The sequence below is a fragment of the Apiospora marii genome (assembly GCF_038362585.1).
Source record: "Apiospora marii strain CBS 49790 chromosome Unknown utg000006l_segment0_segment0, whole genome shotgun sequence".
Lineage (NCBI taxonomy): Eukaryota > Fungi > Ascomycota > Sordariomycetes > Amphisphaeriales > Apiosporaceae > Apiospora > Apiospora marii.
This window is the reverse complement of record NW_027117378.1, coordinates 1,788,616-1,814,631: the sequence shown is the minus strand read 5'-3', so window position 1 is coordinate 1,814,631 and position 26,016 is coordinate 1,788,616. Positions and strand designations below refer to the sequence as shown.

Sequence of the window (26,016 nt, the reverse complement as noted above, 5' to 3'; positions counted from 1 at the left end):
ACGAGGCGATTGATTCTCGAGATCCAACCCAATGCCTTGATCAAAACGTGAGTTTTATAATTATGTCTAATGTGGGTTTATGTAAAAGTTTTAAGCCGTTCTAACCAGCCTTCTTCGTAGCCTTGCTTCGTAGCTTCATCATCAGGAACACCAGACCATACGAGCTGATGCAGAAAAGGGCAGTGATGCCAACCTATAAAACACAGATGAGGTTAGTGTTTGAACACAAATAGATTAATAGTGGGGGACAATTGGGATACTTACATCTCTCCATCCGTAGTAGCTCTCGTTGATGTTCATGGTGCGCATGTAATCCGCGCCCGAAGTGTAAGCGCAGTACTCGCACGTGTTGGACGCCTCGGGGTCGACGACGTAGCCGCCGCTCGTCGCCAAGAAGTCGGCGAGGTAAGAGCCGCAGGTGGAGTTGGGCGGGACCGGGATGCGGGTGAGCTCGTTGGGCTTGCACTGGACCTTGACGTCCCAGACGACGGGCTCGAGCAGGCCGCCGATGAGGTAGGTGAAGGGGTCGAGCCAGTAGATCCAGTAGCGCCAGAAGGCCTGGATCTGGGAGTAGGGCACGACGACGCCGCAGAAGTTGATGAGGCCGGCGCCGACGAAGACGGGGTTGGCCAGCGCCGCGAAGACCTCGCTCGGCGAGTAGGCCGCGATGGCCTGGCCGATGGACGTGTACAGGAACTCGTACAGGATCATCTCGAGGTAAACCTGCCCGGACTTGCTGGCCTTGACGGGGAAGCCGGCGGTGAAGTACCAACACACGAAGTAGACGGTGGCGCAGAGGATGAGGACGGGGATTTCGGACATAAGCTGGGCCGAGATGAAGGCGAGCCAGTGGTAGGCCTTGGACTTCTTTTCGCGCGTCTCGAAGAGCTCACGGTTCTTGATGAAGAGGGGCTGGAGCTGGTTGATGCATCCCGGCGCCACGAACACGAAGTTGAAGACGGCCATGAGGCGGAGCTGCAGTTCGAACGAGCCGTTTCCGATCATCCAGAAAGTGAAACCGCCAAACAGGGCATTAGTGACGTGAAGGCCAATCTTGTTCCATATGTAGTCCGGGTTTCGCCAGAGAGCGATGGATTGTCTCGTGGTGACAAGCTTGATCTGGTACATGATGGGTGTGGCAAAGTCTTTGGAATCGGCTTCGGTGGGTTCGGGAGTAGCTTCGGAGGTCGTGCCCGACTTCTCCAAAGTCTGGTTGTTGTCAAGGCGGTCAAGCTCGGCGAGGGCTTCGGTGCGCTCTTTCGACGCGTTCCAGACCTCGGGCCAATCAATCTCGGTGCCAAAGCGTCCCTGGACCACGTCCACGATGTGCTCGGCAGGGTTGACATCAGGGAGGGCGGCAGCGCCGTTGCGGGAGAAATAGTCGAGAACAATGGAGGAGTCCTGGCCAGTGGGTCCGAAGTATGTGGTTCTGCCACCCTTGGCGAGAAGCAGGAGAACATCGAAGGCCTCGAAGAGAGCAGCGGAGGGTTGGTGGATGGTGCAGATGATGGTCTGGCCGGAGGCGGCAAGCTTGCGCATAAACCGGCAGATCTCGAAGGCGCTTTGGCCGTCCAGACCACTGGTGGGCTCGTCAAGGAACAGGAGAGAAGGCTTAGCGACCAGCTCGGTAGCAAGAGTGAGACGCTTGCGCTGCTCGATCGAAAGGCCGGAACCAGGGATACCGACAAGCGCGTGCTTCAGAGGAGTCAGCTCTAGAAGCTCCATGATCTGGTTGACGTAGGCGATCTTGTCCGCGTCGGGAACGGAGTAGTCCTGTCGAAGCCGGGCGGAGAACATCAGCGACTCGAAAACTGTCGCCGTCGGTTCGTGCACATCGTTCTGCTCGCAGTAACCTGTGGTCCGTTGGAAGCTGATGCCCTGAGGCTTGCCGTTGACCATGATGGAGCCATCAATGCGGCCGCTATCCTTGCGCTGCGCGAGGACGTCCATGAGCGTGGTCTTACCTGCACCGGAACTGCCCATGAGCGCGACGAGCTGGCCTGGCTTGACGTAACCCGAGACGTTCTGGAGAAGTTGTTTCTCCTTGCCCTCGTGTTGCACGAAATACGAAATGTCCTTGAAGGTGAAGACGGTCGATTCTGCTGTCGCGTAGTCTCCTTGCTCAGGAAGTCCTTGGGCTTGAGACTTCTCCGGGTCCTGGCTATCAGCCGCCTCTTTCTGCTGACTTCTGCGCTCGTATAGTACCTTGGATCCAGCCCCCGCGACGAGATTAACCTCAAACCCAATTGCGGCGATAGTGGCGAAGAAGACCCAGAACGCGATGAGAATGCCGACATCCCTCCAGATTTCGTTGCCGCGGATGTCGTATTGGAGGTACAAGTACTCGGCACCATTGATCAGATCATCACCAGGAGCTGAGCCGACGGTGGTGCAGCTCCGGTACTGGTTGCTGTCATAAGAAGGTCCAAATGGGACGAACTGAGGTTCGACACATGTCATCTGCCGGTTGCCCATCTCACTGGCCATGACTGCATTGAATGCGTAACTCGCAGGGTTGATATAGGCGATCCAGCGGAACCAGGGGTGCATGCTGGGGATGGGGATCAGATAGCCGGCGTAAACCATCATCACCATGGTCATGAAACCGCTGATCTGCGCCGCCAGGCCGAAGTGGCGGCACCAGGCGCCGATGAGTCGATACAGGGACGCGAAACACAGCGTGATGAGGACGCAGATGAGCCACTGGGTGAAGAACCTGCCGACGTCGTGCTGGTAGCCGACCATGAAATAGTAGACTATGTCGAACAAACTGAACATGACGACGATGAAGGGGATATCGGTCAGAGCGCAGGCGAATGCGTAGGCAGCGGGGCGGTTGAACCCGAGGCGCTTGTGTCGGGTAAAGATGGGACGGCCCATGAAGGATGCGACGGTTTCACTCATCTTGTTAAGACCCCAGAGGAGAATGGGATAGAACAGAGCTCCAGGTCGTCGGAAGATGGAGCTGCTGTCACCGGGAAGGTTGTACATCAGACTGCCAGTAACCAGAGCCATGACGACAGAAGAGGCCAGCTGCAGGCCGTTCGTGAAGCGATCACCCCAGAGAATCTGGAATTGCCTCTTCGAACAGGCCCAGACCTGCTTAGGAAATGAGGCGGTATAGGGGCTCTTCTCCCTGGACAGAAACCCAACAGTGCGGATCTTCTCCGACTGTCCCACAAGTTTGAGATCCTCAATCTCAGCAACAAGAGAGGACTCGGATGACCGTGCGGTTGCCCCAGCCTTCATACGACGGTAAATCTCGCTGCTCTTGAACCGCGCCTCGAACTCCTCGGCTGTGTTGGGCACCTTGTCTTCGAAGCCGGGACGGATAGTGCGCTCCGTGTGGACGGCGACAGAGGTGAGGAAATCGGCCACGTTGGCACCCGGGGGACACTTGAAGCCCATGTCCTCGAAGTAAGCCTTGGCCTCGGAGGTGGTACCATAATATATCTCCCGGCCGTCCCCGGCGAGCACGAGGACCTTGTCGAAGCAATCGTAGATACCGTTGCCGGCCTGGTACAGTGTCGCGATGATGGTTTTCCGCTGCTCGTCCGCGGACTTTCGTAGGACACGCGCGAAGTCGACGGCGTTGCTGGCATCGAGACCACGTGTCGAGTTGTCCCAGCACTGTAAGGGGGCTTGGGTGCTCATGACTTCGGCCAAACTGACGCGCTTGCGCTCACCGCCTGATACGCCGCGTACGAACTCATCGCCCACGATGGTGTCCTTGGTGTGGCCGATGGCGAGGGAGTTGAGGGTGGCGTCGGACGTCTGAGTGATGTAGTCCTTAGGGTTCTTCAGGTGCTCGGGCCTGGATCCGGGCAGCTTGGTCGAGGTTGCGAAATCCAACGTCTCGGAGACTTTCAGGGTGGGAAAGTGCATATCATCTGGTCACTGTCAGTCAGGGGTATTCTTACACTGAGATGCTCGTTGACTGTTTTCACCTTCAGTGTTCATGACGATTTGATGACGGAACTGCTTCGCCGCTTCATGGCCGACGTTTCCGTATCGTACTTGTCCGGTAACCTCATAGAACTCATCACGCTGGTTCGAGAGGATCTTCAATAAGGACGTGCATCCGGAGCCGGGTCTACCGAGGACGAGAAGCTGGGATCAAGTTAGCGGGACCGTAGTGAGGGCCGTCCAGATGATTCAGGGGCCAACTTACCATCTCCCCCGGGCATACTTGGCCGCTCACGCCTTGAAGGATATGCTGGAGTATGTTAGTGGTTCGTGCTTAGACGTCATGATCGCGGGTGCACTCACCCTTTTCGGCTTGTTGTTTTTGCCAAAGGTTGGGACTAGATCGCCCAGGACCGAAAGGCAGTTGGAACCATAGTCTTGACCAGCCCCGAAGACTTCGATACCGACGTCCTCGAAGGTGACCGTGATCTGTTTCCGGGCCACGCCTGTCACAGCTTGGTCGACTTTGCTGGCACTGCTGTCGCTGTCAGATACCTGGATGGCCGCCATCTTGGATAGATGATATTAGAAATGCGATGACCTCACCATCTCACCAAACAGACGGGATACTTGGCTGGCACTTATTGTCTTTATGTAGTTGCTGCAAGACTGATCGGATATACGGGTTTGTTGTGAGTGACGGGGTGGGTTCGCCCCGTCGCCCCATTGAAAAAGCATCCCGTCTAGGCGATAGGAATTCGGCTTCTGGTTTGGCCACTATCCCACTCGGCCGCGTGCGAGAATCGGCTGTTTGGTAAGCCTGTCGCCGCAAAGGCTCCATTGTAGATAAGCAACCCTGGCGGATCGGATAATCACAGCTGCATGGTGACTGGGTTGCTGACTGGGTGATGTGTCGGTCAGGGTCGTGTCGGTACTGGTGTCGGTAAGGCGACTTGCTATTTTGGGGAAAGGGGGTTGCATTAATTGGCCCAGGGACCTGGCTCATATTCAGATGACAGATAGATCTATGGAACTGCCGGGAATTGTGGGACATGCAAGCGCAATACTGGATGGATAATTAACTGACCGCCAATAAAAGATCAGTCTCGAGAATGTATATGTATGTATGTGCGAGCTACCATCCTGTGCTGGGAGTAATTGGTATCTGGACTGGGACAACGATTCCAAGAAGAAAACCGTCGAGGTAGAGTTTTCCGTGTGGGATACGTAGACTTGTGATGCTGCTGCTGCTGCATCCCGCCGATGACGAATACCTACATGCCGAAGCAAACACCGAGTTGGAACTCAAGTCCGGACGTTTCAGCAGGGCAACCAGCAGACAGATCATGGCACCCGCATGTTTTGGGAGTACCTGACTAACGTGCCTAGAAGCCGTCCTGCCGTCGAAGCTCCCACTGCTACATGGAAGCGACCGGCTAGCCCACCACAGCACGTGCCCCCTCCCCCTCCAACTTCTTCCTCGCTCATTACTGAAACGTCGTTGGCACCTATTACCTAAACTAAACGTATCTTACGACACCCCGGACACCTTTAATTTGCTGCATACGAATATGAAATTGAACCGCGTGCTTTTCACATTTCCAGTTCCATACCTGTGATTGCTTAAGTGTGGCCGCCGAGCCAGCTTTTCAAATCGTTAATAATCCGGATGCACTAAACCTTTCTGCGCCAATTGAGGCAGCGCTACCGCCTGACTCGTTCGATTCAGGATCAATCCTGCTGGCCCGGACTTACGGTGGATAGCGGATAACGCGCTGTAGCTTAATCCGCGCCCGTTCTTCCATTCCCAGACCCGACCTCTCCCTCTTTTCAAATCCCATCTCTCCTTGTGATCTTTTCCGGCTTATTCCTTTTCCGATCACACCATTCTCCGGCAAAGGATGAACAAGATCTCCAAGGCCTGCGAGCCCTGTCGGGCCCGAAAGATCCGATGCAACGGATCGCGACCGGCCTGTCAGAACTGCCACGCCGACCCGTCGCTCTGCGTCTACCGCGCCAAAGCCCGCATACGCAAATCCCTGAAGAATCCCGACCGCATCAATGCCACTCTTGCGCGACGTGACGGGGGGCCCAGCGACCTGAGCCAGCCCGTCGCGGGGGCTGAATACAGCGCCGCAAGCGACCGTAGCATTCCCCCTGGAGATGGAGATGAGGGCGTCGGCAGCCCGGCCAGCGATGGCCACGTCATGGCCGGCACGTCATCGGAAAAACCACTGGCACAGCAGCGCTGCCAGTCCGACCCAATCCATATCGATGGTGGTGTCACAGAAACGCATCTGGCCCCGACCAACTTTGATAGCTCTCAGCTTTTCTACGGTCCCTCTTCAAACTTCGCTTTCCTGCAGCAGGTCCACAGGGGCATCTTGTCCAAAGTTTCACATCCGCAACCACAGTATGGACGCCATCGGGGTAGAGACAGGTCCGGCCTGGACACCTTCATGCAGAGATCCATCTTCTTTGGCACGCCCTCGCGGGTGGATATAGAGGCCATCAGATCGACCAGGGTCCAATTGCAGCAGATCTCATTCGACCGCGCCGAGGAGTTTCTGGAAAACTTCAAAGTATCGTCGTATAGCAGGATGGGATTCTACAGCATTCCGGAACTAGACGATCTACTCCGGCAACTGTACCATGCCGACGATCTGATTCCGCCACAGACCAAAGCCTGCTTCCTCGCCATGCTAGCTATCGGCGCTTTATGGTCAGAGCATACCGACCTGGCCGAGACTCTGTACATCCAAGCCAAGCGCGAAGCCGTTGTCTTTGACGATGCGGTGACTCTTCAGATGTTGCAGTTCTCCTTACTGATGTCCGACTACCAGATTAACATGGGTCGCCCCAATTCAACGTACCTACACCTTGGTGTCGCATGCAGAAAGGCGTACGCGTTGGGTCTCCACAAGGACGGCCCGAGTCATCGAAACGGCGAAGGGAGTCTCGCGAAGCACCGGCACACTCTCTGGCTTCTCTACTTTTACGAGACGTGCCAAGCCCTGACACTAGGTCGGAGGGCCTCGATGAGCATAAGTGACATATCCTGTCCCTTTCCCACCGATCCCCCCTTCGTCGCGAATCTGTGCCGCGTCGCCAAGATCATGGAGGACGGCGCCAAACTTATCTACGGTCGCAAATCCGAGTCTCTGCGGCAACTCTACATCACGGCCGAGGGCTTGTATGCTCAGCTGCGGCGGTTCGCCGAGTCGTGCGACATCGCGTCGGCCCACTCGAATCAGTCGCAGTCACCGGCTGAGGCAATCGAGACGCTCACATTACACAACTGTAAGCTACGATGATGTCCGATCCAATTGAGTATACGCGTTCGAACTCAAACTAACCACATGTAGGTTATTATCTCGGGGTCATTTTGACCTTCCGGCCTTTCTTGATCGCCAACTATGCCATGCGTTTTGGCAAATATCAACGAGACAACGGCGAGATGTGGCTTCGGCAAGCATGCAGATATGCCACGGATGCAGCGCAGGACTCGATCATTTTCATGAGCAGTGTTGTTTCAAGGATTGCCATCTGTAAAGTAAGGGTTTCCGCTTCGCTTCCTCCCTCCCAGTCTGTTCCCACTGATTGGCGGCTAACAAGTTACGCAGAACAATCGTTATCAGGCTTTCTTCATCGAGTGTAGCTGCGCGGTACTTATCTACGATATCTTATGTCAGCCGTCCAAGTACACGTACAACATTGAGTACATTCACACCGCTCTCCAGACGCTCGGCTCGATGATCGCGGATGAGCCGGTCACTTCGGCAATCAACTCTATCAACCGGGTGCTTCGTACCATTGAGGATTCGATATCAACCCACAGCCAGGGCGCTTCCCCAGCCGAGTCTGCAACTACTCCCAATAGCCGGGGGCAGGCGTCTACGGCCGTAACGCCGAACTCCGGGGCTCAGAACCACTATTCGAGCATCCAATTTCCGTCTCTCGACCACCTTACGCAGAATGGCGCCGAGCAGATGATTTTCCTGACGGAGCGAAACTACCCCCAGCCTGCAGCTCGAGCGGCGCCAATGGGGCCGTATGCCGCGGCAGCCCCGGGCAACGGCTTTGGCGCTGACCCTTCGTTCCTCAACGCAGCTTCGAATTTCAACTTGGATGTCATGACCACGGATCTGTTCAATTTCTTCCCCATGGATGTTACCACGCCCCTTGATTTCACGCCAAGGTCAGATGGCGGGTAGGGCTCATCTTACGTAATAATTTCTTTAGTAGTTACATGCGAACAAACATCCTGTCCCATTTATCGTGATGTCCCAGACATCCCCTGTCAACTCTAGCCAGTTCTCCTAATTTAGCCTCGCCAACGTGCACTCAGCGTATACCCGCTTGAGGGGCTTCTGGCGGTGACGTAGCATATAGACTCTCTACAGACAGAGGCACTTTTCCCCGAAGAGCAATCTCGGGTGCACTCGTCTCTATTCCAGCCCCTAGACCTTGAAAGAAGTACCAGAGGATACTATTGGTAACTATCCTCAGGAGCTCATCGATGAGCAGAATGACGTCGAGACTAATCTTAACTACATTGGAGCCAGTGCCCAAGAGCCAATGGACAAATCATCAATGTCTGGGTGCGGTCATTCATAGGACCCCGTCAACAAAACCAATGTCGACAAGACGCCACACTGGTGGAGTAGTAACTGTCAACTCATGCGAAGATGCGTTAGACATCTAGCACAAGAGCACAGCGGCGTGTTATATACATGCCTGGACCAAACATATGCATGCAGGTTTGCCAGAAGAATGACATCGTTCATTGTTGTCATGTGAAGTCCTGTCACAATGTACCTCGGCGTTCTTGTCGCGCCCTTATTGCCATCAAAATCAAAACAAGGCCTAGCAAAACATCAAAGACTGGCTGGACTGGCTCGCACCCAACACCAAGACGCCCCTTTCGTCTTACTTCCCTGCATTATTGGTCCGGACCAATCAACGCTGTTAGTCAGTGCCTAGATAATATTGAAATTTTGATTGTTTCTCTTTTTTACAGGCACACGGGGCCGCCATCAAGGTACCTCCGGCGAGCTATCCAGTACAAGGTAAACGGGGGTTCCGTATATCGACTCGACGATATGATATCGACTCGACGATATGATATCGACTCGACGATATGCTGCTGCTGGAACTCCCATGTGTTTCAACCATCGTCCGGGCGATGACATCGGGGCTCAGACTTTCGAGTTTTTTTTTTTGATGAATTAAAAAATTTCCGCCCCTCACTCCCAGCTTTAAACCTTCTCGTCTTTGCAAACCATCCGCACCCAGGCTGCCCACAACTCACGATGGCGTTCATCAGTTTCACCAAGCTTTGCCCCGAGGTCCGGGAAATGGTTTGGATTGAGGCCGTACACAATGAGTCTAATGGACGCATCTTCTTCCTCCATATGGAGAGTTTATGCGTTATGCCGACCAGAAACAACATCTCGTCCCTCCTCGGCGTTAACCCGGAATCCCGAAAGGTGGCCCTGCGGCATTACCCTGTGAAAATTTCCATCTACAAGCTACCTCAGCAAATGAACAATTCCTGCCTGAGCTTTGCAAAATGGTGTGCCAGGACGGCCAATGTCCAATGGGAAGTTGCAAGATCCGGCGAAAACGGGGTCGACACGGGAGGTTCTGACCGAAGAGAACTTGAGCTATACTGGCACCACCATGTATTGCCCAACCTTGGGGCAGCAAACAACCAGCTCATCAACGACTTCGGAGCTGCTGGTGAGCGTCAGCAGCCTAGACTCAGAGGCTGCATCTATCTCAAGGCGACGAACGAGCAATTCCTGATGAGCTACGGGGTCTCCAACCGCGACAACGCCACCAAGATCCGTTCTGCGCCCTCCCACTGCGCCCATCTCGTCACCCAGGACCCTCGCCCGGATCTATGTGCCTACCAGATCGCACTCGACCGCAAAGCGCATATTCTCGGCAAAGAGTCTCTCCACAAGTACGAGATCCCGCGTCGCTGCATGTCGCTTCGCCTTCCCATCGAGGTGCGTCGCACCATTCGCGACCTCTTCATCGTCGAAGTCAAGAAAGACAGTCGAGTGCCCCAAAACAACACCAACAATGCCTCCGGTTCGGCCCCTATCCTGACCCGCGTCACGAACTCGGTGTATCCCCTATGGCAAGATCCGGAGTTCCAGGAGTGGATGGCTGCAGTTTTCCCCCGGGTTCACCAGTTGCTACAGCCGCCCAGACCTCGACTGCTGACCTACGAGGTTCTCGGATCGCAGTCACGCACCTTGGTTGGCAGGGTTGAAGCAGAGACTAAAACGTGTCTCGGCATCTAAGGTGGAGAGGTATTCTGATGGAAAAGGACGATGGCTCAGGTATCGGCAGACGAAAGGGATACACGAGGAAGGGAATCTGTCATGTGGAAGACTCCCTACAATACTGCTTCATTGATTTGGACTGTCTTGACATCCTCGTCTAGACATCACCCTGTGGCAGCTATTTTGCTGCTCATTGTACGGATAAGGATATGAGGAAGATGATACAACGACGGGATTCGTCAAACACACTTGCAATTTGGTGTGACACGAAGCACGAGATGATATGGTCTGATAGGGCGTCAAGAGATGCCTATGAAATAGCTTCGACCTCAGAGAATAGATCTTTCATGAGCCCCCAGGAACAGTTCGTGATCGTGACGTGGTATGCATGCCCCAACGTGGTTGAAGGACAGTTGTTCGCTAAAGGCTGGGTAGCCATTTTGCATGCGGTGTATCATGGTAGAGGCAATAAAAAAGCAAACATGCTTATATCCTTGCCGATCGCTGCAGCTGGCCAGAAATGGCGTTTCCAAGTTGTTGCTTCCGTTGGTGCTCACGTGTGACAAGAGCGGGGTTGTGACAAACGGATGTAAGACCTGCGAGGATGTGTATGATTCGACAGCCTCCTCTGACCTAGCCGCTAGGTAATCTATGCCCTTGGAAAACAAATCGCCATTCTGCGTCTTGAAATATTCGCCACCTTATCAACATGCGAGAGTCGACGACTCTGCTGCAGTGAATTATGGCCGTCGGTATTGACACGATCCAAATCAGAGATTGGACTCTCAAGCCTCGAAGATCAAATCAGAGCTCAACAGAGTATGGTCGGCATTTTGACGGTATCTTGCCAGAAGATCCCGCACAAATGTGCAGACTCCTCCATCTATCTGACGACTTATTGCTGCTGATTTTCTTGGAACACTGCAACCGCATCAGTGCTTTCAGCATCGGCCTGACGTGCAGGAAACTGGTCGATCTCGTACATGGGGAGTTCTATCGGAAAGCGGCCCATAATGACCCTGCATCTGTCGTTGCATGGGCAGTCCAGCGTGGGACCGTGAATACGCTAGACCGCTTGTCATATCACCTTGCACCCGGCCAGCACTTAGGGCTCGACACCCACTTGGAGACATTGATGTCGCCAGTGTCCTGGGGCGACTGGAAAAGATACCCGAACGGAAACATGTACAAATACTTTTCGCAGACGAATTACGCCGCCGGTCTCTTCGAGGAGGGCCTGGTCGACCTGGATGGGGTTCTCCTGAATCGGAAGAAATTTTCCAGCTGTTCATCCATCTTGCGACAGCATCACCTTTCAGGATGGACACCTCTTCATATCGCCGCTCTCTTTGGAAACTCCGACATGGTCGAATACCTCGCCATAACAAAGGGCATAAACATCGCCACTCGAGACCGGTACGAGGGCCGAGGACCCCGGGGCCCTCGGTCTGTCATGTTCTACGCTGCGGTGTCGGAAAAGTCTGATGCGGTTTTGCCTTGCATGATTCGTCTCGGCGTCGACGTCAATCAGAAAGTGGGCAACAGCCATATGAGCCTGCTGGCCTATCTGTGCGACGTCCGCTGCTACCGCCAGGCGCTCAACCTACTTCGGGCGGGCGCCAAAGCCGACTTCAAGACGGCGCATCGCAAGACGTTGCTGCACCTGTGCGTCCACTCCCACAACAACGCCACTGCCGGCTGGTCGAAGCAGGACCTCATAGGATTGATCCAGGCCCTGATCGTCGAGGGTGGCGTGGACCCCAATGCGAAAGACCGTACAGGGAACACATTCTTGCACCTAGCGGCCCATAGCCAGTGCCTGGTCTTCATCTGCGCATTCGAAGCACTCGCGTCGTTGTTAAACCAACGCTCCGACAATAATAAGTGCCCTCTCAAGAAGGTGGTGGCTTTTGACGTGGACGCGCAGAACGCCCGCGGCGAGACCGTGCTCATGATTGCGTGCGATAAGCCGTCGCACGCCGATTACTTGTACGACAGCGCACCCCAAACGGGCGACACTTGCGGCAGGCCGGCGGCTCATCTGCGTTCGCCCCTCCAGGTGTTCCTCGAGGCGCTGCGGCCCAACACGGGGCTCAAGGATGCTCAGGGCCGTCGGGTGACGGACCGGATCTGCCGCGTCGGGAAGAGGGGTTCGTCTCCCAAGCACCGAAACCCCATCAAGCCCCATCTCGAGGCCTACATTCGGAGTTATCTGCAGTTCCCGGTCTCCCTCAAATGTCCCGACTACTGGCCAAAGTCGGTAAGCAGCAATGGCGGCAACGGTAGTAAAAGCAGTGTTGAAAAGATCGGGACACACGACAAGGTGCTATCATGAATTATACAAAATACATCGCTGTCCATGATCTTCTGTCATTCTTAGAGGAATAAATTATATTCTATTATTTTTCTCGATAAAACAGATCTGTTTTTCTCAAGTTCCTGAAACCGCGGAATAAGAAGAGTGATATTAAATATAACGGTGAATTTCTAGAAACAGCCGATTCGGCAAGCGACCTATCTATGCCAACCAATGTTCGCAACTGTGATGACGCTGCTTCTTTAAATCGTGGCCTCCATTTCAACCGTGACGACTACTACGTCACTCTCTGTCCCCATCTCCGCCATTTTATTATGCAGCCCTATAACGAGTGCGGCTGCTACCAAGATACAGGCTCAACCTCCCACGTAAATGCGGAAAAGCTTACTTCCAGGTTTGCTTTTTAGCGATCTCCTCGGCACAGCGGAAAGAAACCTTTCCCGCCCGAAGACCTCGAGATACAGCAGCTTCAGCTGCGGCTGTCCCAGCAAACGGCGGATCTGGGGAAAAGCGGTCACCCTTCCCGGCGCTAGCCGCCTCTTCCATCTCCGGGCCTCTTCCCTGCGCTCCTCCTTCGCCCCTTTTCCTATCAACCACTTTTTCTCAAATTCAATACACACAAAGCAACAACCATTCATCTCATAAAAGTCAAGCCTTCAGATCGCCCAGCCTTCAGATGAAAACGATGAGGTTGAATAGTTCTAGACTAAATATAATACCTTACGCAAATTGATGTCACCGCCCTTAAACAGTTCATCGGCATCCCGATTAAGCCATGGCTTTTAGGAACAGCGATACTTCACCATGCCACAACGCCCCTGAAGTGTAAGAAAAACCAATGGCCAGACGGCATCTAGCCCAGCAAACGGCTGTGATGACAGTTTTGGAATATCACCAGCCCTAATTCTGTATCATTTGCCCATTCTATTTGCCCGAGCCAGTTAGTTTGAAGGGTGCAATATTGTTATCTCCAACTCGAGAGCAGCCTGGAAGTCAACATAGTTGTTGAAAAGTTGGCTTAAATCGAAACTCGGTGTGTGTCTTCATCCACTGCGTAGCCCACCCCTTTGGTCACCAATGGTTCATCAGCCGTCCGTACTTAGTAGAAACAAAGGGGTATAACGTGTTCACATGTATACATAGCTTTTCCGCTGCCGTAGTCCTCTCATTGTGGATCTTCTAATATAGACTAATATAAGTACCATATAAAGGGGCAACTTAGCTATATACAAGACTGGCCTCAGTTGTGACAAGACATCACCTGAGTATCGCCGACTCACAACGCTCATAGCCTTGTCCGCGACGGACCTCCTCGCCGACTAACCATCACACCTCCTCGCCGACTAACCAGCACAGACCTCATCATCGACGGAGTTCAATGCCAGCTCAACCTAGTTGTCGCAGTGTAGCCAACCCAATAATAATTTCGGTAGGCTCGGCTTTTCAAGGTCAGCTGATTAGGGTAGTGGTCTCTTCAAGGGACACATAGAGAACATTCCGGGCCTGCTATTAATGTTTTGAACCAGACAAAAAAAAAGAAATAACTGTGCTTCGAATTTCACCCCACGCCTCTGTTGCTAAGTTCTGCTCAGAATTATTCGGCACAAGGTCTGAAACTCACCACCCACCCACTCGCCAAGTGCACACTCGCTTTTCCTTTCACGCCTTTATAGCATACAGGGCTGTAAGTCTGCATACATATGCAACAAACCCTCGCAGTAATTCGACACTGACATGAATTTCAGCAAGGCACTCTCTACCCCTCGACACATATTCGACCAACCCCCGGCCCGCTCCTCCAACCATCTACACTCGAGTTGCTCATAAGCCATGGCGACTTTCCATCCATTCCTCCGGCTCCCACTTGAGATGCAGCATGAAATCTGGCGTATGGCATTAGCTGAAGAGGCCAAAGGACGTCTTGTATTCGTACACGCAGACAGCCTACGTGTCATGCCCACTCGAAACAACGTCAGTATGATTGCGGCAGTCGACGGCGCAACTCGGGATTTCGCTCTCAAGAACTATTACAAAGCCAGAATCCCCTACTTCAAGTTGCGGAAACTGAGTGATGAGGAACGAGAGAAATTCCTGAGTTTCGACGAGTGGATGGAGGAGACGCAAAACGTCCGATTTGGGGGATCCATGTGGCAACGTGACCGGACCCCCCGTGAGCGATACTGGCACGCGTATGGCTTGGCTTCGCTCGCGGAGGATACTAATCGACTCATCCGAGAGGCCGCCCCGCAGGAGGAGAATGAAGCCTGCGGCTACATGTTGATGAACCCCGAGGAGGATATAATCGCGCTGAGCCACGACATTTCCGACGAAGACAACACCGAGAGGATCGTGGATTCCGCTGGCTGCGATGAATTCCTATGGTACATCACGTTTCCGGATCTGCTGGCTTACCAGATGGCTCTGACTTAGAAAGCAGAGTGTCTCGGCCAAGGATCCCTGGAAAAGGATGAGATCCCGCGTCGGCTTATGACCAATCCCCTTTCCTTCGATATACGCCGCGACATTCGGAAGGTCCTGTCCACTTACCCAATAGAACACCCGAACGACACAAGTTGGCTGAATACCATCCGGGAATACAACTTCAGGTCATCTTGGTGTGTGGAACACTTCCCTCGACTGGAGGCCATGCTGCATGAACCGAACCCTACGGCCCTGTTGCACAAGATCCCTGGCCCGAAGTCACGAACCTGGGTTGGCAAGGTCGAAAGAGAGACTGCCAAGTGTATTGATATCAGCGAGATCCCCATCGTCCTCGATAACCAGGTCGATTCAGATGAAAACCCTGATGAAAACCCGGATGATGCCCCAAATGACAATTTGTACCAGCTTCAATATCCGAGTTTAGATGATGAGCTCTATTCTAATCTCGATGAGAGCTCAGACGAGGAGCTCGATTTTGATTTCGATGACAGCTCAGATGCGGGTTCAGCCCAGGAGTCCGACCAGGACCTATATGAGGGCTCGGTGGAGGGATCGGATAAGGCACTCCATGAGCAGTCAGACGCAGGTTCAGATGAGGGCTCGCATCGGGTTTCGGATGAAAGCTCAGTTGAGGGATCGGATGAGAAACCCGATGAGAGTTCAGATGAGGCGTACTACAGGGAGCTCGACGCCTTTTCAGTTGAGGATTTGGAGGAGATCTCAGATTCAGATGAGGATCTGTGACTGGTAACAAAACCAGACTGTACGGTATATTGATGGACAAAGGCTCGATGAAGAGAGGGGGAAGAAGAGACTCGCCCCATCCGCTCGAGTATATACTGCTTTTTTGGAAAGAAAGAAACAAAAACAGAATCCGGACTACCTAGAAGTCGGCTCGTTCTATAAGGGGTTGCCTAGTGGTTTCCATTTTTCTTTCTAAAAATATATAGGAGTACTGTAGTACTATACACGTTTCTTATTGGTTGATAACATCGAAGCAGAAACTGTCAAGTGTTTTGGTATCGACAATGTTTGAAGCTGGGAGGGATTTCGATGAGAACGGATAATGGCGACGGACATTGATGGAAAAGGATGTATACAAGGTTCGGGATTCGTGATGTGGGAAACTACAAAAATATTCCTTGACCGAAATGTCTGGTATCCTCGTCCACGTATCCTGTTGCGGCAGCTACTGTGCTACCCCTTGAACAGATAATGATACAACGGTGGCATTTGCCAAACACACAACATTGGTGTAACCCCGCAGTACGTGAATTCAAGGCTTAACAGGGCACTAGCAGACGTCTGTAAGTAGCTTCGACCTCAAAGAAAAGGTGATTCATGGGTCTCAGAATAATATGTTTCGTGTTCTACATCCCCCGTAACAAAGCCTTCTCCCCAAACGCCACCGCCGCCCTCCGCAAAAAGTCCACCGTCTCAGCCGGCCTACTCAGCATGGGCGAGTGGCTCGTCACAATCTCCTCGCTCCAGACGTCCGCCCCGGCGTCGCGCGCCGCCTGTGCCATGGCCCTCTGGGCCTCGGGCGGAAACGCCCGGTCTTCGGTAGTTACCAGGCTCCAGCACGGCACTGTTAGCAACAAAATTGCTTGGTCAGTAAAATGTTATGACGTTTTCTGTCAATGAAATGATACTCCCGTCTGCCATCAATCGCATAAGAACCCCTCACCAGGCGAAATAACCCATCGATCAGACCTATGGAGAGCTCTACTTACCATCCAACCACCCAGCATACACAAACTCGCCGCCCTGCGCAATAGTAGCCGCGCCCTGCGGCGAGAGCCGCTCGACCCATCGTTCGCCCTCCTCGACAGGCAGATCGTGGTAAAAGGCCTCGCGGGCCGAAATTCGAATTGTCGCAAACGTCTTAGTGGTACTCTCGCCGTCGTCGTCGACGTCTTCCTCAGTGGTGGCCAGCGGCTCGGAGCCGAACCGCCAAAGCGGCGGGGCCTTCCCGCCCAGGGCCTGCAGGAAACAGACGCCCGTGGGCAGGAAGCCGGTCGCGAGGGCGACGAAGCCTATGACGTGGCCAAACCCGTCCCGATCCCCGTTCATGAAAACTTCAGTGACAGCAACGTCCTGCCCGGTTTTGCCACCGCCGCCGCCGCCACCATGGAACCGGGCGAACCCCTTGATGGCGCTAGCCCCCACCACCGTCCCGAGCGAGTGCGCCACGACGACCACGTCGCAGCCCCGGGCGACCTCTCCCCTGATCACGTCGCGTACGGCGTTGACGTCGTCCATGAACGTGACGGCCGGTTTCGCCGAAGCGGAGCGCAGCGCCACGGGCGTGGCCCTGTAGCCCTCCCGCAACAGACCCGCGACGACCTTGGCCCAGTAGCCGGTGCCGTGCCACGCCCCCGACACCAGGACGAAGGCGGGCTTGGCGGGGGACGACGAGGATACTGCCATTATCCCCTCGAGGACTGTTTTGGGTTCACACTTGCGAAGACGGAAGGGAAAGAAGAAAGAGAGACGACGATATTTGAATAGTGGCGATCCGGGCGACAAGACGGTGTCGAATTGCGGTGACAACCGATTTCTCAAACTACTCAACATGGAAGAAGCCCAGCTAATAGGTATAACCTGCTGTTACATGTTTCAAGTGCGAACGAGATTAGCTCAACTCCTTCATGCACCCATCGTAAATGAATGCGGGTCTTGCCGCCTCGGTTCTCGATTGCCGGTTTCCCTCCCCGTCGTCACTCACTGGCCCTCCATCGTCGAAAAGAAATGTTGGGGGAGGGTTGCACTCAGAAAAGCAAGCAAGCAAACATCATCAACTCATCACATGTACTCGATAGCGACCTGCCGTCAGCAACAGTCGTCAGCCGTGGCATACGCCACCATAGGGCAGAATTGATCGTGATTACGTCCTTGGCGGGCCGGGGCCAAGGACGAGTACAACCGATGCGATGAAAAATGGAAGATCCCGCCAATGGCGGAGCGGCGCGTAGATGCTGTGCCGTTCATCTGACCGTAAGCACAGCGAAAATGACCACTCAGATCGTACGATTCGAGCATCTTATCTGTTCAATGAAAGTGCACGTAGCTGCCAACTATGCCATTGGCGACGGAGATTAATGCCCCCCCTTCGTGTTCCTGTCTATGATCTAGATGACGAGATTCGCAGCGTTACAATTGAATACCGGGGGTTGTATCATACCCAACGCTAGCAAGGTTGCCAACATTTTAGCTTTGGGCATCTTTCTTTACATGGCTATACACCAGTAATATATCTGCTACAGCGGAAATGGTCACTGAAACTAAGAGGTGACGGGAAAAACCCGATTGGTCGCCTAGGCCTTGGCTGTTCATTTGGACAGGGTAAGCGTCACGATCAATCACCGGGAACCAAAGACATGGATATAAGTGAATTGTAAACTGGTATCGTACTTGAAAACAGCTAGGAACAAACATTGGCACAAATCCAACCCAAACGCCTACTGGTGGCAAAAAGCAAGCCAGAATATGAGCGAGCGAGCCAGCTCAAACTCAAGTCAAGTCCTGATTAAACCCACCTCAAAAGAACTTGCTCTTGAGCCCGCCCAGCAGCATGTTGCGCTGCTGCTGCTTCATAAACTTGCTAGCGCTGTCCGCGTAGCTCTTGCTCGAGTCGGCCGCGCCCTCCATGCTGTCGCTCATCAGGTTCAGCTTCTCGGTCCGCTCGTTCAGCTGCCGCGTCAGGTAGTCGCCCCACCCCTCGGCCTCGCCCGTCGCCACGCGCGGGCTCGCGGGGGGCGCCCCGCGCTTCTCCGCCTCCGCTGCCGCCATCATGCGCTTGCTGGGCGGCCGGTCCGGCCCGCCGATCAGGAGGTCCAAGTCCAGCGGCGACACGTACTGCGTCCCCGAGAGCCACTGCACGTTCGAGATGGTGGGGCGCGGGGGCATAATGAGGTTCGGGTTGATCAGCACATCCGCCGTGTTCTCAATCTCGCGGCCGATGCCCCATGCACCCAGCACGGCAATCTCGGCGGGACCGGTCCAGCAGAAGAGATTGCCGTCCGAGTCAACGATCGCGTCTTCACCGCGGCTGCCATCCATCATGTTAAGAGGGGCGTTGTTGATCTCGCTGAGCGCCGGCAAGGAGAAAGCCCGGGCCCTGCGATCGCCACAGATGGCGACTAGGGCTACACCATAGACATTGACCTTGGTTACAGCAGCAGACTCGCACAGATAGTCATCAAATGACTTTGAGGCGCCCTTGGATGTGCCTGGTCGCAGTAGGCGGATTTCGGTGGAAGTCACTGCAGCACTAGTTAGATTCTGGTCACGCTATGTGCAATTAGGGAGAGAGATTACTGACCGACAACAAGTGTTCCCTGGATTGCCTTGCCTTCTCGTAGGCCCGCGACGGACTGGCCCGAGGCAACAGCCGGAGCTCCAGTGTTCGTCTCGATAGGGCAGATGGAGACGACCTTGTCGTTCAATTGCGCAACCCCCATGGGGGTTACCTTGTACCCATTGCCCTCCGGTAGCAAGACGAATGTCATGAGCTTGCCCAGGTTTGTGCCAACAAAACAGCAAATGCTCGAGAACTTGTCGCCATCAAGCGTAAGAACAGCAAACTCAATAGCCGTTGGCCACTCCTTGGCAGCCGAGGTGCTGGAGCTTCTACCGAGGAAAGAGGAGCGCTTGTCTTGCTTAGCGAACTCGGCCATTGTGACCTGATAGATCACAGACGGGCCTCGCATGTCAATGATGCTGAAGAAGCCGTTCTCTGAGCCAACAGCGATGAATCCAATGTCCGAAACCTTTACCGCGGTTATTGGGCCCTGCATCATCTCGTATAGACGGAATGGCTGAAGGCCCTGCTTCAACGAAGGCTCGGTTCGCGCACTGACATCCGTAAGGCCGCCCGGGTTGGGCTCGATCTGCGGCTCATTGTCACGACCGAAAAATCGGTTGCCATCCCACTTGTAGATGACCAGCTCGCCCTTACTCGTTCCGACAGCAAACTCGCCAGTGTTGGAAGCCATGCTCATCGCAGTAATTTCGACATCGTCGTACCGACCCACGGCACGGGGGACGTCAACCTGCAGCTGTGTGGGGTTCTCAAGCTCGTCACCATGGCCAGCATCCCAGATACGAACAGTGCCATCGGCGTGAGCGACTTGGATGATGCTGCGTCCCTCGAACATGCGGCGCTGCAGAGGAGCCTCTTTTCCGCCCTTGAGAAGAGCTTCGCCTTGCTTGCGCGTCTCTACCATACCCAGCCATCGGGTCCGCTCAATGGTTGCGACTTCAAACTTGACTGCAAATGGGTGGACGAAAGACATAGATGGGTGCAGTTGGTTGGTCGGCGAAATAGGATATCCACTAGGGAAGCTCATGGTATGCACCTCGCCGGATGACAACAGAGTCATGACGGCAATGGGATCCTGCGCACCGTTGAAGTGTGGCGATAACCGTGGTATCATGAAGAAGTCGGAAACTTCCGTCATAGGGGGAGTCTGTAGGATATTTTGACGCTTCCCCTTGCAGTATTCCGCGAGGATTGACCACGTCGATGTGGCGTAGTTGGGGGTGACGCCCATCTCAATGAAAGTTAAGCCATCAGGGGGGCTGTCGATTGTCTGACCGCCAGCAATAAGGAGACCACTGTCTTCGGGGTTCTCTTTGCAGCACCAAGTGATTCGAATGTATGGGTGCTTCGCCAAGGAATGTCCTGGGTTTGGTACGGGTTGGTGAATGTTCATGTCGTAGAGCGTGCGGGCCATGACGAGACGGCCATCCTTAGAACCATCCCAGAATACGAGGCTGCCATCATCGTGTACCGTCAGGACGAAAGTCCCCGTCGGGTGCCATAGAGCTTGCGTGAGCCTAGGCTGCCTTATCGTCTCGGGTGCGACGCAGTTGCCGCCGGGGGCATCTGGGGGCAACTGGTATTCGAAGAACATGGTCGGCTTGTTCTGTTTGAACGAGTATACAACGGCGCCGTGGGTGTAGGCGATGAGGAGCTTGCCGATATCTCTTGGGTGCAGCTGCATGCTGACAATTGCGACCGCCCTCGCCTTGGGATCCTTCTCGGCCCAGTAGTTGGGGAGACGCAGTGGCGCGATGCGCTCTCGGTCCAGATCATAGGCGAAGACCTCGCCGGACTGGGTCGCGAGCAGGCACCAGTCCAGCATCGGGTCGGTCACCATGCATGATACGACGCCGGGGCAATGGAAGGCGGTCACGCGCTTCCCCGTATTCAGGTCCCATATTATGACTTCGTTCTTGGTGTCGAGGCTGACGAGGCGGTTCGCGACGAACTGAACGTCGGCAAAAGAGCATGGTCGCGGCGGGACGAGGAACTTGTGAACGCGGTTTTGGCCGAAGACTTCGATGCGACCGGGGCCGAACTTGGACTCTCTCGTTCCGACGGCGAGGAGGGATTGGACTGGCTCGTAGGCGATGCAGCTGTAGTAGAGAGAAGACCAGTTAGCGCAACAATACCCCAATGAGCCCCGGCTCTACCGTAATAGCAGCGTACCTGATTTGCGAATTGATGCCGTAGCGAGTCCGGTCATCTGGTGCGAAAAGGTCTGGCGTCACTTTGGGAGAGAGGTCGTTGGACATGCCCGACTGCTTGCCCCGCAAGAAGCCCGCCATGGTGATTTGGTTTGGTTGTGAAAGTCGCGGGTCGCGAATCAAAGGAATGTGGTGGTCAAGTTGCTGGCCTGTTCAGACGAGGCTGGCAAAAGGAGAACTTGCGAAACACAGAAAAACCTAGCTCTCCTGAACGTCTCCAAAAGAACTCAGTTGGTAGATCGCAACACACTATCGTTTGTCGCAGGCGGACCTGACCTGGATCTAATTGCAATCTTCCTTCAGGTAGATTGATGGGTGATTGTGGTGCCAGTCCACTCTACTGTAGAGCCAAGGACCCTTAGGATTTGTTGATTGGCGGGGAGGGGCGACGTCATCTTCTGGCCTTGGCAGACTGCTAAACCTGAGTCCCCAGTGCCGTCCCAGCCGTCCTGCCTCTACCCTGAAGTGGCATTGAAAAGTAAACACTGGAATGACCAGATTAATTGTGTCGATGCTTGAAGAACCCGATTGGAATAACCAGAGGCATATACCACTAGTAACCGGGTTTTTACACTCGCAAAATATAGACCTCCTCGGGTTTTTATCATTGAATAGCTGTTGGGAAAAGCCTAGCTTATTTGGTTAGCCCAGTGTCACTACAGCAGTCCGTGCTAAGCGTTCACAATTCGACAAATGCATCAGTTAGCCATGCTGTTTTTAAACTCCCATGTCAAGATATGTGTGCTATCTGAATTTGCCATGAACGAAAAGTTTTGCCAGGCTCCCTCATTTTGATGCCTCGTCTGAAAATCCGAATCCGAGGCGCCTAGCCCAGAAATAAGCTAATAAGGTCCTTCTCGATGCGATCTGATCATCGCACGAATATCTTGTGCCAGGTGCCATAATCCCACCTGCTCATCATAGTTCATGCTGCAAATGCTGCAGTTGTCGATTCTGCCCTGCAGCTTCTCGACTGTCTTCTCGCCTTGGAGGAGTTTTTCCTTGAGCGAGGCTGTCTCGACAGCTGCCTTCGAGGTCTCCTGGCTATGATGGATCTCAAGCTCTTCCTTCTTGTCGGTAAGTAGGATGACTTCGATCTTGACAGCCGCAATCTCTCTGAGGAGTTCTGCAACATACTCCTTCTCCTTCTGCTCGGCAGCCTTTTCCCGCGCCTCCCCAGCCTTTATATCCGCTCCAGCGCTGTCCAGCTTGGTCAGGATCTCTTCGTTGGTGGTTTCCAGTCCGTCTCGTACCGTCTCGAGGCCATGGATCTCTTCCTCAAGCTGGGTAATGCGGGCGATATGGACCTCCTCAGTAGTACGAGCTCTGTCGAGGGAACGGTTGGCTGCAGCAAGACTAGCCTCCATTGCACCAATGTGCTCCTTATAAGAATCGCAGAGAGCGTCCGAGGCGGCTGCCGCTATGCGTGACTCCGCTAGCTCCTCCTCCATCTCGGCCATCTCGGGCGCCTTTTCACGGTCTTCGAGGAGAGCCTCTGCTTTGAGCTGTTCACCAGCTTGATCCGCGTCTGCCTCGGTCTTGAGTTGTGTCGGAAACTCCTGTTTTTCGATGCCCATCTGCTCAATCTGCTCTATGAGCGCTTTGTTCTCCTTGGTAGCATCCTCAAGCTCGACTTCCTTCCGCGATAGCAATCCCTTGGTCCGCATAAGCTCGGCTTCTATGCGCTGATAAGAAGTGACCTCCGCATCTCTATGGGAGAGTGTGTTCTTTGTGGCAAGCAACTCGGCATTCACCTCGTTGAGTTTTGCCTCGAGTTCGGCCACTTTGGCGTTAGCAAGCCGGGTCTGCTTCTGGGCAATCTCGAGCCGACTCAAATTGTTCGCGCCCCCATGTGCAGTCTTGCCTGTCGGCATGGAGGAAGAAGGCTTCCTGGCCTGGGGTGTGGTGATGTCACTGCGAGGAAGAGAAGGCTTCTTGATAGGGCGCGGGTTTGCTTCGCGAGAGCCGGAGATGTTGCTCGCGCGGCGCTTTAGCGCTGGAGCCAAAAGCGGAGGGGTGCTGCCGTCATCGTCTTCGCTGTCGGAGACGAGGTTAATGACGTCCTTCTGTGCCTTGGACTTCTTCAAGCCCCCAGAGGGTGTATCACCGCTGGCATTATGCTGGAGCATTATGGTTAGTTAAGAGATAACATCCCACACCACTGGTTGAGAAGTACTTACGTCAGGCTTGACCTCCTTCGCCAGTGGAGTTGCGTTCTTGTTTCCAGCCATGATGCTGCCGACTGATAGTGGAAAATCGAAGGACTAGATATGATGTGAAGTAGGGACTGCCAGTTGTGTCGCGGCCAATCGACTGGTATGCGAAATCCACAGGTCGTAGATCGGCATCGAATAAGGTCAGACTGGACTGTAAATGCGCTGGAATACACTTTCTGGTTTATTCCAATTATTCCCAATTACAACAGTGGAATAATCAAATAATTTGTCGTGAATGGCAGCTGAAACGATTGAGAGTGTGGGAAGGACAGAGGAAGGAGAGGAGTGAATGATGAGACCAGTTTGGGTGAGCTCATGCGCTTTCCCAAGATTGCATGCGCTGCTCAATCCCTCCCTCTTATTGATTGTAAGTGAGATATTTGGCGCGTTACAATGGGAAGGAGCTGCCATTTATGCGTCAACAATCAGATCAATGGCAACTGCACGCCTTCTTCATCGCCAATCGAATGCCTTTGTCTTTTCACTGGGAGGTTGTGCAGCATTCTTCCATCCATTTAGGTGATATTGGGACCAAGGTGAGTGCTTGTCAGTTCACGCGATATGAAGTACTTGAGGTATGATGATATTAGGTTAAGACACCTTAGTGATTCCTGTCACCTTCCCGCCTCTATTATCACGACCTTATGATGATTAGTTATTGGCATAGCCGAAGCACTCATTCGTCAGGAGTTGAAAACTTTCAACATGTAACGTTTTTTTGGGATGCACAGAACGCCACGACATCGCGGTCTAGTGATGGACAGAAGAAGAAAAATACAGCTGTATAGTGCTCGAGTTTCGAAAACAACTTGATATTTGTGTTGTCAGTTTGGGGAAGTTTGGAAGCAGTATCAGGCTTGGAACGAGAGAGGGCTACCATCGTTACCAGTCCACAACATGGTAATATCCCAAAGGTGTGGGGAACGTTGGGACGGTTTGATGGTTCAACCTACGTAACAATTCTTGAGACTGAACCAAGAGAACCATGTTTAGTAGAGTATTGAAACGAACAGTGACCTTTGAATGCGATGTTTGTTATCTTGTATGTCCCTGAATTGGCACAAGTATTGGTGTTGGATTATTATTTGTCTAGACATGTTGACCTTTGCTAGATGTGATTGCAAAAAGCGTCCTATCAATCATTCAGGGAGTTTCCATAAAAAAAGAAAATGGGGTTTCGCTAGCAATATGATGCGTAAAAGTACCTGGCGTGGATACCAACGACATCACGATATCGACCGAGCCATACGCATGGCTGATATATCCCCCGGTGTGCCCAAGGCTGCATCAGTGAAAACCCGCCATGCAATTGTTCAAGCATAATTATTAGAGACATGCTATATGGCTGTTAAGACCTCCCACTTATGTAATTACGAGAAGGATGTGATACCCATCTGACTAGGCTCTTGCTGGAACCTTGCCGGTCACATCGAAGGATCATTTTGTCCGTTCATGAGGCGCAGCCGAGTCACACTCGTGACTGCTTGACCTTTACTACTTCTGGAAGAAGACTTATCCGTCTAGTAGCGCCAGGAACTTTCTAAAAACGCCCACGGGTAGATCTAGATACGGGAATAACTAGCTTCATTCAGTCCTGTCTATCACAGGACATTGTCCATCCTCTACAATCGCCCACATGAATCGTTTCAGCTCCGGGCGAGGCGCCCATCACGCTGTTAATTCCTCTTGTTTTAGTAATGGGCTTTTCTATTCAAAGGTCAATCCTCGGTGTGCCAGTCTGAGTAATCGACACGCCGAGAATCCAAATCCGTATGGCGCTGACTGGGACCGGAAAGGTCGGTGTGCTTGTACGCCGCAAGAAACGTTCGGTTAGACATGGAAGGCATGCGATGAGGCACAGACAGCCGTCATCTTTGTGTACTTCGATCTTAAGGGTCCTCGTTCCCGGAGGTCTGGGCCGAGGTGTCAACCGGAAACGCGCCAATCACGGCCCTTACCGAGTTTTTGGGGGCCAATTGGATGCACCGGCAAGCGCCTTATCTTATGCACCTTGGCAGCCACACGCAAAGTGCCATGCAGAAAAAGGATGGCCACCCATGTCCTTTTCAGTTCTAGAAGCAAACAATTTGAGCACACCTCAAGGTGAGACTGAATAGGGGCTGAATGGTGAGCAGGTCAGTGACAGGTTGAGGTGAGCCCTCCGTATGTTTCCATTTATCTTAAACTGACATAATCATCTAACGTTGGACCCGCAAATAGTTAGCAGATATCGACAATAATGGAGAACCGTTCACATAAGGCTGAAGTCGTACCATAATTCCTTTGAGAGGTGGAGTATAGCATA

At 53.4% G+C, this 26,016-nt stretch overlaps 9 protein-coding genes across 9 annotated transcripts; 5 read left to right on the top strand and 4 right to left on the bottom strand.

Annotated features, from left to right (window-relative positions):
- Positions 1 to 100: 100 nt before the first annotated feature.
- Positions 101 to 4,476, bottom strand: PG985_010306 (uncharacterized protein; the record flags this gene model as incomplete). Its single annotated transcript, XM_066830074.1, has 5 exons — positions 101 to 193; positions 265 to 3,890; positions 3,948 to 4,110; positions 4,172 to 4,216; positions 4,270 to 4,476. The coding sequence occupies 5 exons, from the start codon at positions 4,474 to 4,476 to the stop codon at positions 101 to 103; spliced, it is 4,134 nt and encodes a 1,377-aa protein (XP_066682464.1).
- Positions 4,477 to 5,807: 1,331 nt separating this feature from the next.
- PG985_010305 (uncharacterized protein) lies at positions 5,808 to 8,120 on the top strand (the record flags this gene model as incomplete). The annotated part of the gene is made up of 3 exons (XM_066830073.1): positions 5,808 to 7,206; positions 7,272 to 7,459; positions 7,530 to 8,120. The coding sequence occupies 3 exons, from the start codon at positions 5,808 to 5,810 to the stop codon at positions 8,118 to 8,120; spliced, it is 2,178 nt and encodes a 725-aa protein (XP_066682463.1).
- A 1,098-nt stretch (positions 8,121 to 9,218) lies between these two features.
- Positions 9,219 to 10,220, top strand: PG985_010304 (uncharacterized protein; the record flags this gene model as incomplete). Its single annotated transcript, XM_066830072.1, has 1 exon — positions 9,219 to 10,220. One exon carries the CDS (start codon positions 9,219 to 9,221, stop codon positions 10,218 to 10,220), a length of 1,002 nt encoding a protein of 333 aa, XP_066682462.1.
- Positions 10,221 to 11,385: 1,165 nt separating this feature from the next.
- PG985_010303 (uncharacterized protein) lies at positions 11,386 to 12,537 on the top strand (the record flags this gene model as incomplete). Its single annotated transcript, XM_066830071.1, has 1 exon — positions 11,386 to 12,537. One exon carries the CDS (start codon positions 11,386 to 11,388, stop codon positions 12,535 to 12,537), a length of 1,152 nt encoding a protein of 383 aa, XP_066682461.1.
- Positions 12,538 to 14,472: 1,935 nt separating this feature from the next.
- PG985_010302 (uncharacterized protein) lies at positions 14,473 to 14,949 on the top strand (the record flags this gene model as incomplete). The annotated part of the gene is made up of 1 exon (XM_066830070.1): positions 14,473 to 14,949. The coding sequence occupies one exon, from the start codon at positions 14,473 to 14,475 to the stop codon at positions 14,947 to 14,949; it is 477 nt and encodes a 158-aa protein (XP_066682460.1).
- A 216-nt stretch (positions 14,950 to 15,165) lies between these two features.
- PG985_010301 (uncharacterized protein) lies at positions 15,166 to 15,705 on the top strand (the record flags this gene model as incomplete). The annotated part of the gene is made up of 1 exon (XM_066830069.1): positions 15,166 to 15,705. One exon carries the CDS (start codon positions 15,166 to 15,168, stop codon positions 15,703 to 15,705), a length of 540 nt encoding a protein of 179 aa, XP_066682459.1.
- Positions 15,706 to 16,331: 626 nt separating this feature from the next.
- Positions 16,332 to 17,391, bottom strand: PG985_010300 (alpha/beta-Hydrolase; the record flags this gene model as incomplete). Its single annotated transcript, XM_066830068.1, has 2 exons — positions 16,332 to 16,549; positions 16,695 to 17,391. 2 exons carry the CDS (start codon positions 17,389 to 17,391, stop codon positions 16,332 to 16,334), a joined length of 915 nt encoding a protein of 304 aa, XP_066682458.1.
- Positions 17,392 to 18,501: 1,110 nt separating this feature from the next.
- On the bottom strand, positions 18,502 to 21,576 carry PG985_010299 (uncharacterized protein; the record flags this gene model as incomplete). The annotated part of the gene is made up of 3 exons (XM_066830067.1): positions 18,502 to 19,226; positions 19,286 to 21,384; positions 21,458 to 21,576. The coding sequence occupies 3 exons, from the start codon at positions 21,574 to 21,576 to the stop codon at positions 18,502 to 18,504; spliced, it is 2,943 nt and encodes a 980-aa protein (XP_066682457.1).
- A 761-nt stretch (positions 21,577 to 22,337) lies between these two features.
- PG985_010298 (uncharacterized protein) lies at positions 22,338 to 23,624 on the bottom strand (the record flags this gene model as incomplete). Its single annotated transcript, XM_066830066.1, has 1 exon — positions 22,338 to 23,624. One exon carries the CDS (start codon positions 23,622 to 23,624, stop codon positions 22,338 to 22,340), a length of 1,287 nt encoding a protein of 428 aa, XP_066682456.1.
- Positions 23,625 to 26,016: the final 2,392 nt, after the last annotated feature.